Genomic DNA, 11,505 nt, shown 5'->3' with positions numbered 1-11,505 from the left:
AAATTAACAAACTATTTAATGTGATTTTACGTGTATTTTGTGACAGTGAAATTAACAAACTATTTAATGTGGTTTTACGTGTATTTCGTAACAGTGAAATTAACAAACTATTTAATGTGATTTTACGTGTATTTCGTGACAGTGAAATTAATAAACTATTTAATGTGGTTTTACGTGTATTTCGTGACAGTGAAATTAACAAACTATTTATGTGGTTTTACGTGTATTTCGTAACAGTGAACCTATTTAATAATAGGTTCCTGTTTGTTGTTTTCAACACGTGATGTTTCAGCGATTTTTTTAAACACAAAATTGTGCAACAGCCAAACTAAATGAAAGTGCGTACAAACCTAAACAAGGGTTATTTGCACTAGTCGTCCCTATTTTTCTAAAAATAATAAACGAGCAGCTAGTCAACAGCACCTACTGTCAACTTTTCGGCTACTTTAAATGAATAGTGAGATTTGACTGTCACCCTTATAACGCACTCACATCTCCAAAGTGCGGAGCACGTTTTTGAGGCAACAAGACGCGAAGAAAGGACCCTCAGATTCACAGTCCAGTACGCTAACCTCTAGGCAACGCTGACTCACCAAAATAACTGGTTAGAAATTTTTTATTTTTTTGTAAAACCAATAATAGACATATAATTTCTAATATTTTGTTTTAAAAAGTGATGACGTGGGTTCATCTGAAGAAGTACTAAACATTTTTGAACATGCCCAGAAATCATATTTTAACAGAAGTTTAAAAACAAGTCATTTCTGAGAGTATTTTAATTTCCTGATAGAAAAGTAATGAACAGTTTTTGTTATATACGTATTGTTTGTCTCGAGGGCTGAAGAATGGTGAGACACCGTCTCTACCTACCGATGATCGGAAGAACTAGAGTCCTGTCGGATATCCTCACGCTCCTATTAAGCTAATTAGAGAATATTACTTCAAAAGGAGCTGTTTTCATAAATATGCCCTTATTTTGAATTACTGACAAGCCAGAAGACATCCATCTTGCCAGAAACAATCGTTACCGAAAGGGTTTTGTCTGGCTTTGAACCGAATAACAGAATTGGTTGTTACAGCTGAAAGTACGAAGCGTGTTCAGAGTGATGGCGACGCAAACCTTGGATGTTTCCGATCCTAAAACCAGACATGCTAACCCTAAGACCATGCATGATCGATTGGTTTCAACTGTAGAACGGCCCAGCATGGCCAGGTGGTTAGGGTGCTCGACTCGCAATCTGCGATATTTTATTAAATAGCAACGATAAGATCTGAGTAGGGTTGCAACTTATTTTCTTACTATTCCCTCCCCCCTATTATTTCGTTCATAAGCTATCTTTTCCCTAGAAACTTTATATGTCATTGTTTCGTCTTTCGTCCGTTTAATAAATTTGCCATGTGATAAGTCACTATTGATTGAAAACAGCTCCCCAGTGGCACGGCGGTATGTCTGTGAACTTACAACGCTAGAATCCGGGTTTCGATACCCGTGGTGGGCCGATGTGTTGCTTTGTGCTTAATTACAAACAAATAAAAAATATTACCTATTATTTTTGGAGGAATAATTTAAATAAGAAAATTTAATTGGAAGTTACAACTATATGCAGTAATTCCAATGTTTCATGAACTGAATACAAAATGATTATTCGATTTTTTTATTTTTTTGTGTATGTCACAATTTTGCACACAACCACTTAAGAGCTATCTGCGCATATTTATTCTCAATTTTGAGCTTACAGACTAGGATGGAGGCAGCTTCTCAATAGCACTCACCGACAAATTTTGTCTGATCGAACAGTGACCCCCCCCCCTCCCAATGGCACAGTGGTATGTGTGCGGACGTACAACGCTAGAAACTGGGTTTCGATACCCGTGGTGGACAGGGAACAGATAGCCCATTGTGTAGCTTTGTGCTTAATTACAAATAAACGAATAAGCAATCGAACAGTGAGATTTTATCGTCACTCTGATAGCGCACTTACAGTTTCAAAGTTCGGAGCTAGTTGTGGAGTCAATGGTTCTCGAACCACAAATATATATAATTCGGACATTAATCATTAGGCCACGCCCGAACCAGTGGTGTTTATAGAAACTTCACTGGTATTTATTTTTTGAAATATGAGAAGGTGAAAAGACAATGTTAGTCAATTGAGTTTTACAAGCTCTGTTGAACTATGTGTTTGTGTATGTTTATATAAACAGTATATATATATATATTTGAATGTATAATTTCTCAGTACTTTTCGTTTTGATTTTACCCACACAATCGAAATAGTTATATAAAACTGATCTCAGCAAATAACTACTTATCTACCTACCACCCAGAATCCCGTCAATACTGTGGTCAGCCTTTTTGCTTCCATCACTATCGCCATTATAGTCATCCGCGTCTTCCAACTGTATTCCTCCGCGGTGGGGTCGACTAACAGAACTCGCACTGGTAGTTGATTTTTTGTCATATACTCCGTCCTGCAGGAAAATAGAGCACTCCATTGACAGATTGAATTTCACATAAACCCACACTACGCAAGATTAACGAACACAGCAGCATGACATGATCTTGCTAAAATAAAAGTCACATATACACCTCCATTTGGCGAGCATCGTAACTTTGATGAACTTGCTCCATAACCAACACGATTTAAGACGAACACACGGACAGATAATGTATTTAAAATAAAACTTGTAACACTTTCTGTAGTGATGACAATCACAACAGACACACACACACAGCAGGCCGCGAGTCAACAAGCTGTGTTATTAAATAGTTTGAAATAAATATTTTATTCAACTTTAAACTTTTTTCCAAAACTTTACAAGAAGCTTTATATTAGGACTAGTTAATTGTGACTGTTCGTAATTTTATTTACGACTGTATAACGAAATAAATCGATACTGATTTATTTATTATTTATTGGTTTCAAACTATAAAATTAAATAATGTATTTAGTGATTTTTCAGAAGAAAAAAAATAACGAGGGCTTAAGAGGACGTCTACCCTAAGTAAAACTACATAAAAACAGAATGACCCCCCCCCCAAGAAAGTCTTATTAAAATGATTTACGATATTTGGATCCCCTAGTACAGTTGTTCCCAAACTCTTTTAGTCTGAGGCTCCCTTGATGTGAATAAACAAGTTTGAGGTCCACCAACCTATAAAAATCCCTTAAAATGTGATTTATCAATTTCAAAAAATAATTACTAGTGAACTTTAATTATACCTACGAGGCACTTTTTCTGTTAAATTGTACGTTTGTAATTTAATGTGGCCTTTTCTTATCAATTAATGTTTTATAATTAGACCATTAGCAATTTATTTTGTTTGGGTTAAATTTGTAGACTGATGAGCAAATAAATACACACTTAATTTTATGTAAGGTTATCTTAGTTTAATTTTAAAATATAAAGCAATCTTGTAATTTAATTAATTCAACATAATTTTTATCGGCATATTGTTTATTTAGAATTAAAATTAATTCAGCATCGTTGTTTTGGGCCCATTTTTTTGTGCCCCCCCCCCCAGAAAAAGCTTCACGGCCCCCAGGGAGGCCGCGGCTCCCACTTTGGGAAACACTGCCCTAATAGATATAATAATAATAATAATAACGATTTACGATATTTAGATCCCCTAGTGGGCATAATAATAAAAATGATTTCCGATAATTTTGATCCCCTAGTGGGTAAAACAAAATTTTTCATCCCCTATGGTAGGTTTAAAAATTTTCAGTGATTTCGTTATTGAAGTTGTGACATTTGTATTACATGTTTTTCCGACTGAAGAGGTTTATAACCATGCACATACGTATAGTCTGCAGCGAACCTCAGTGTACGTACCTTTATCAAGCGATCACATATTTCCCAAGTAAAAATGCACGTTTTTTTCCTCTGAGAATCTTCTATATTTTGCCTCTCGTCAGGAGAGGTCGCTCTGGGTTTATTTTCCGCGTTAACACCTGGTCGAATACTGCCGGTCTCCTGAAGAAAAACAAAGTTCGTTGTTTTATTAATTATATATTAAAAGATGGAAGAACTTTCTCTGGGGATTTTTGATTAAACTAATACATCCTATATTTCAATTCTCGGGTATGTTGGACCATATTGCCAACTTTGGAAAAGAGAACTAAAGTCGTGGTTCTTTAGGTATGTTGGACAAGTCACACCTTAAATGAATATATTTATGTCAAGAGCAGGTTGCAGGAGAAAACTGCCAGCTAACATCAAAGAAAGACAGTTGGAGTTTCTAGAACACGTTATGAGGAAAGAATATATTGTAAGTCTGGGCGTAACCGGAAAGATTGAAGGAAGGGAAGATCGTGGAAGACAGAGGATGACTTGTGTCAAGAGTCTATTTCTAAATGGATGAATGTATCGACATTAGATATTCTTTGTGCGAAATCACAGAGAGAGAGAGAGATCTGTGGAATATCATGTTCACCAACGTCCTGTTTGGATATGGTACACACATATATATATATATATATATATGTAAGATCATGATTACCAACGTACTGTTTGGATATGGTACACATATATATATGGAAGATCATGGTTACCAACGTACTGTTTGGATATGGTACATATATATATATATGGAAGATCATGGTTACCAACGTACTGTTTGGATATGGTACATATATATATATATATATGGAAGATCATGGTTACCAACGTACTGTTTGGATTTGGTACATAGAGAGAGAGATCTTATATTGATATTCCAGACCACAACTCAGCCCCGTTAATATTGGGGAATTTGAGTCAATGTGTTCCATGCAACCAACACGTGTAAATTGTAATCACGACATATCAGTACAAGTCTTTTTTCACTAACTATACAGTAAACATGTTATACCACTCACAAGCCCTTTTATCACTAATTATACAGTAAACATGTTATACCACTCATAAGTCCTTTTATCACTAATTATACAGTATACATGTTATACCACTCATAAGTCCTTTTATCACTAATTATACAGTATACATGTTATACCACTCATAAGTCTTTTTTCACTAATTATACAGTATACATGTTATACCACTCATAAGTCCTTTTATCACTAATTATACAGTATACATGTTATACCACTCATAAGTCTTGTTTCACTAATTATACAGTATACATGTTATACCACTCATAAGTCCTTTTATCACTAATTATACAGTATACATATTATATCAGTCACATTAGGGCTATCTGCACTAGCCGTCCCTAATTTAGCAGTGATAGACTAGAGGGAAAGCAGCTAGTCAACACCACCACCACGGCTGAAAGGACGAGCACGTTCGGTGACGGGGATTTGAATCCATGATCCTCAGATTACGAGTCGAGCGCCCTAACCATTAGGCCATGCTAAGTTCTATTTTTATTGTTGTTGTTCCATGTGAGATCAAATTTCACAGAACTTGCTTCAAATTTACCTTTCTATTCGATTTCATGCTCTATTAAAATCACCGCTGGACTGTTAGTATCATAGTTAACCTCAAATAACTATTAATCAGTTTGAGTTTGTTAGTATCATAGTTAATCTCAAATAACTATTAATCAGTTTGAGTTTGTTAGTATCATAGTTAATCTCAATAACTATTAATCAGTTTGAGTTTGTTAGTATCATAGTTAATCTCAAATAACTATTAATCAGTTTGAGTTTGTTAGTATCATAGTTAATCTCAAATAACTATTAATCAGTTTGAGTTTGTTAGTATCATAGTTAATCCCAAATAACTATTAATCAGTTTGAGTCTGAAAACTTTCTTCTTCTTCTTCTAGTGACGGTGATGAATAAAATCAACATAAATCAACAAAACATTTCTATACAATTTTCGGAGCCATTCTTTAGTTATTCACCACGAGATGGCCCTCAATTCGTCAAGCATTTCTGTTGCAGTGACGTCAGTAACCCCGCTTTCAGAAGAACTGATTCGGCTATCTATGCAGTATTTTAGCAAATCATTTCGACTGACTTTTGAGAAGTCACCAATGCAGTACAGGAAACTGAAGAATAAGTTGTTTTCCTGTATTTGCTGAAACCACGATTGAGCGACTTAAAAAAAATATTGAAGAAATTGACCTTCACGTTTTACTGTGGATCAAAGACAGGTTCATCACAACTTTTGTACGAAAAATCTTCGTTCTCTATAGCAAGCCTGTTGTGTAGAGTCCAGTCTTCGTTCTCTATAGCAAGCCTGTTGTGTAGAGTTCGGTCTTCGTTCTCTATAGCAAGCCTGTTGTGTAGAGTTTGGTCTTCGTTCTCTATAGCAAGCCTGTTGTGTAGAGTTTGGTCTTCGTTCTCTATAGCAAGCCTGTTGTGTAGAGTTTGGTATTCGTTCTCTATAGCAAGCCTGTTGTGTAGAGTTCGGTCTTCGTTCTCTCGCGAGCAAGCCTGTTGTGTAGAGTTTGATCTTCGTTCTCTCGCGAGCAAGCCTGTTGTGTAGAGTTTGGTCTTCGTTTTCTCGCGAGCAAGCCTGTTGTGTAGAGTTTGGTTGTCCAAATATTCTTCCATTTCCGCTTTCATTTTTTGATATTAAGCACCAAAAATACAGAGCTCTCTATAACCCAAATTTTTGTTAAGTTCAGTGCATGTTCGATCACTTTTGATTTATAAGTTTTAATTGTTTCCTTTTTTTATACATGGCCAGGTGGTTAAGGCGCTCGACTCGTAATCTGGGGGTCGCAGGTTCGAATCCCCGTCCTAACAAACATGCTCGCCCTTTCAGCCGTGGGGGCGTTATAAAGTGAGGGTCAATCGCACTATTCGTTGGTAAAAGAGTAGCCCAAAAGTTGGCGGTGGATGGTGATGACTAGCTGCCTTCCCTCTAGTTTTACATTGCTAAATTAGGGACGGATAGCGCAAATAGCCCTCGTGTAGCTTTGCGCGAAATTCAAAAAGAAACCTTTTTTATAGATATATTGCCCTTTCTACAAACGGTTGCAAATTTAAAAATAATTTTGTAAGAGCATTTTTATTTTGCGCGTTTCCTTATTTGTTTTTTTTATTGTTAAGCACATAGCTACACAATGAGCTATCTGTGCTCTGCCCATCACGGGTATCAAAACCAGGTTTCTAGCTTTGTACATCCGCAGACATACAGCTGTGCCACTAAAAGGCTGCAATAAAAAGACTTAATATTTATGTAAGTTTAAATAATGTAATTTACATTGCATATATAAATAAAGATACAGATTAACGCTTCTGGTAGTACTGCTAGTTACTCTTGCTTCGTTATCCTCCACAAAAAAATTGTAATTTTTTTTCGAGACACATAAACAGATAAAATAACATACCTGATATCTGTTTAAAATTTTCGACACACATCCATGAGACACCTTGAGCTTTCGACTTATCACACAAGGTCTGATCCCAGCAGCAGCCATTTCTACAATTTTTAAGCGAATATGACTGGGCAGCGGTCGGCCGTTGAAAAAGACGCCACCTAGTTGATTAACCCGTCCTTGACCTAAGAGATCATGTTGTTTTCATTACTACAGAATGACAACTCAATTTTCTTACGAAATTACCAATATGAATACTTGTTTGTTTGTAGTTAAGCACAAAGCTACACAAAGGGCTATCTGTGCTCTGTCTACCATGGGTATCGAAACCCGGTTTCTAACGTTGTAAGTCCACGGTCATGCCACTGGGGGGGGGGGGGCAATATGTATTATAATTTAATTAATATGAGCTTAAAAGTCTGTTCTCATTTCGAATAAGAATTTATTACTTGTCTGAGAGAAAATTGAAAAGTGGGATTTCGCGTAAAGACAAAGTTTTATGACTGTTTTTATATTATTCGCAGGTGCTGAATTCAAATCTGTCAGGTGCCACTTTGTCACTCTTGGGAAAATTGAGGTATTCCAGATGACGTCTATACTGGCGGCCATAAATTAAAAAGCAGATATTTTAGGTCCTAAATTACATAGAAATTACTTTTGGGGGTCTAAACCTAGGTTTTTGAGGTCGAGGAATTCAATAATATAATTGGTTTAACTATATTTTTTAACGTGCATCGTCATATTCAAGATGGCGTCCAAAAAAAGGCCGCCACCAGAACTAAAACAATACAATGTCCCATGTCATAAATGAAATACATTAACCATGTGGTCATCTAAATCTAGGTTTTTAGTCATAAAATAACAACTTAATTAAAAAAAAACATCCATGAAAAGTATAGTTTTTGACAACAATTTGAAGAATATATGGAAAAGTTTACTTTGAGAACAGAATTCTCATCAGTGAATAACTACACGTGATTGCTGTTTGCATCTGTTAATTAAATTGTGCATATTATCATATATTTTTCTTGTTCTGTAATATGTGATATATATATATATTGTACATTATAATCAACGTTGATGATGGCATCACTATTAAATGTCTTTCTTTTTCAGATGATGTATTAGATAATGGCTGCTTCTGAAATCCCTGCATGTTGCTTCCCCGCTATCTTCAGCTGTAGTGCAGATAATTCCTAGCTTATATCTGCTACCCAAGCAAGAATAAGTGCTATAGTGTCTGCTGGTAGACTTAGACAGGTTTGCATGAACATATAGAGCCTAGTTTGCACAACCTGAACACTAACCCTGTATATTATCATAAAAACTGTGTGTCCACCTACACGTCGAAGTCTCATATCCAAAGACATGTGTCCAAGCAAGATAGAAGAAATACCACTTTTTCCAATTTCTCCCACACTATGTATACTTTAGAAAATATAATCCACCCAAAAAGCTGTGTCTTTGGACTTTTATTTAACTTTAATGCTTGTTGACTAATACACCTTTTATAAAGTTCTAAGTTATTTAAAACTATCAGTTTCCAACTTGTATACTGATTATAGAGCTATCTTGATAAAACAAAATAAAATTTAATAACAAGTTTTAATATTAAACCATATTTACTGATATCATTTGACATTAGATTTCTATTCTTATTGATTCGTTCTCCAAATGTGAGGCGGTAAAGTTACATAATTACAATAATAAAAATCCGGGGTTAGATTCGCCGTGGTGGACAAAGCGTGTATAGCCCATTGTGCTAAAACAAAACACACACAAACACGCTTACCGATTTTGTCGAAAGGCATAAGATTATATAACGTAGATCTCCCTGTAAGCAATCCACCGTAACAATAAGATTAGTTAACATAGATCTCCCTGTAAGCAATCCACCGTAACAATAAGATTATTTAACATAGATCTCCCTGTAAGCAATCCACCGTAACAATAAGATTATTTAACATAGATCTCCCTGTAAGCAATTCACCGTAACAATAAGATTATTTAACATAGATCTCCCTGTAAGCAATTCACCATAACAATAAGATTATTTAACATAGATCTCCCTGTAAGCAATCCACCGTAACAATAAGATTATTTAACATAGATCTCCCTGTAAGCAATTCACCGTAACAATTGTTATTTCGTTATATATTAATGAGATTTGAAAGTAAATGTTGTTGTTGTTGTTTTGAAGTTAATCACAAAGCTACACAATGGGCGACCTGGACAACACGGGTATCTAAACCCGGTTTTTAGCGTTCTAATTCCGCAGTTTTACCGCTGTGCCACTGGGAGGGCGATTAAAAGTAAATAAACTACAACATATTTAAATAAAACGAATGCCAGTAAGTAAATTTTAGGTTTCAGATTGTTTTTTTCTAATCAATGCTTATGCATTAAAATATATATATAATAAAAAACAACGTATTATTTTCAAATAAAACTCAAAATGTTAAAAACAAAACAAAGCAAATAAAATGAAAAATAAAGTTTTACTTACTTTGAAACGCATACCCTGTAAAACTTGGACGAATTGAGACCGCCATTGTGGACAAGGTGTGGACGAGAAGTAGTTATAAGTAACAACTAAGAGCTGATTTAACAATTCGGTGGCTTACAATGAAAAACTGTAAAAAAGAAAGAAACAAAAAAACTGGAACCATATGAATGCTAGTCACGGTATGATTCGAACCTTTGCTGCCAAAATCAACAAAACGGTGTTTTCTTCGTTTTATTACTCATACTTTTTACTAGGCTTGGTACGACAAGGACTACGATCAGAGTAGAAAATCGTATAAAAGGTAATATCTACGTTGATCGATAGAACCTCAGTTCACGTGTGCTTGTGGCGTCCAGAAGACTTTTGGGGTTGAGTATCGCGAGTAGGTTAACTATAGTTTAAGAGGTTCTCATTTGAGACGGCGACTTTTCAAGGTGGTTGGGAAATGATCGCTTATCTAGTTCTTCTGTACTATTCCTAAGGAAACGGTAGCCTCCCTTGGTCCTAATTGATTCTAGATATCATGCAGGAGCCTGTCTATTGGTTCACCGTGCCTCCAGAGGTGCAAGAAACACTGCGTTCGGCTTGGTCGTTAGTGCCCTGTTGATTGACAAGGTATCCTGCAGTTAGGAAACCTAGCACCGTTCCTAGGATTCTTCCTTTACCCTGGAGCAACAAGTTTGTGATACCACCTGTGTGTTGTTACTATTAGAGATCATCAACTGTTTCATCGCACTGTGGAAATATATGGTGCACATTTCCATTAGTAGACCCTTATCAAACTCATTACCCAATGTCAATTACCAGTGCAAATATAGGCCTACCTTATTAAACCTAATTAGGCCTAGACGCCTGTGTGCTGTTACTATTAGATATCATCAACTGTTTCATCGCACCGTGGAAACATATGGTGCACATTTACATTAGTAGACACAGACACTTATCAAACTCATTACCCAATGTCAATTACCAGTGTAAATATAGACCTACCTTATTAAACCTAATTAGGCCTAAACGCCTGTGTGCTGTTACTATTAGATATCATCAACTGTTTCATCGCACAGTGGAAACATATGGTGCACATTTACACTAGTAGAAAGAGACACTTATCAAACTCATTACCCAATGTCAATTACCATTGCAAATATAGGCCTACCTTATTAAATCTAATTAGGCCTGTAACAGTGTCCAATGGAAACCGTGAAATATTCTGCCACAAACTAGCGTGAGGTTTCCGGAAAATAAAGTAAGCCCCCCAAAAAAAGAGCTAATTCTATAACTGTGGGCTATTTTCCTAATTCGTGAATTTAAACAAGGAAGTAACATTATCGTTTTGCAAACTGTAGTAAGGAAGTCTACAGGTAGTAAGCTTTGTGACTGTAGCACCCTCTCAAATGAAAGTTTTTGAGTGTAGCCTAATAACATTTAAAGAATGTAACTTATATAAAATTTAGTAAGTATACCATCTATTATAGAACATTTTGTGAACGTATCACCACTTGAATAAAAGTTTGTGAATGTAGAACCTCCTCATATAGAATTCAATCAATGTAGCTCCCCTAGTTAAATGTTCTGAGTGCTAACGAAATAATAAAGAGCAAAATAATTGCAAGAAGGACATTTTTATTTTCCAGAATTTTCGCGCAAACCCACGCAAAAAACAAAAAAACTGTAATATAATTGAATAAATAAAGTTGTTTAAACATTTTTTTAACAACAAGTAAAC

General features: G+C 35.5%; 1 protein-coding gene across 1 annotated transcript in view; it reads right to left on the bottom strand.

The window, feature by feature from the left end:
- The window catches only part of LOC106467343 (protein gooseberry-neuro-like), a gene marked incomplete at both ends in the record, with an annotated part of 15,391 nt that extends 5,551 nt beyond the window's left edge, over positions 1-9,840 (bottom strand). Inside the window, 4 exons of the mRNA XM_013927688.2 lie at positions 2,319-2,469; positions 3,835-3,975; positions 7,286-7,458; positions 9,780-9,840. Of these exons, the coding sequence (XP_013783142.2) occupies positions 2,319-2,469; positions 3,835-3,975; positions 7,286-7,458; positions 9,780-9,840 (526 nt within the window). The remainder of the gene's footprint in view (positions 1-2,318; positions 2,470-3,834; positions 3,976-7,285; positions 7,459-9,779) is intronic.
- Between the last annotated feature and the right edge of the window lie 1,665 nt (positions 9,841-11,505).

This window comes from Limulus polyphemus, unplaced genomic scaffold (genome assembly GCF_000517525.1).
Source record: "Limulus polyphemus unplaced genomic scaffold, Limulus_polyphemus-2.1.2 Scaffold2578, whole genome shotgun sequence".
Taxonomy (NCBI): domain Eukaryota; kingdom Metazoa; phylum Arthropoda; class Merostomata; order Xiphosura; family Limulidae; genus Limulus; species Limulus polyphemus.
The sequence above is the reverse complement of the archived record's forward strand: the minus strand, read 5'-3'. Positions and strand labels throughout refer to the sequence as shown.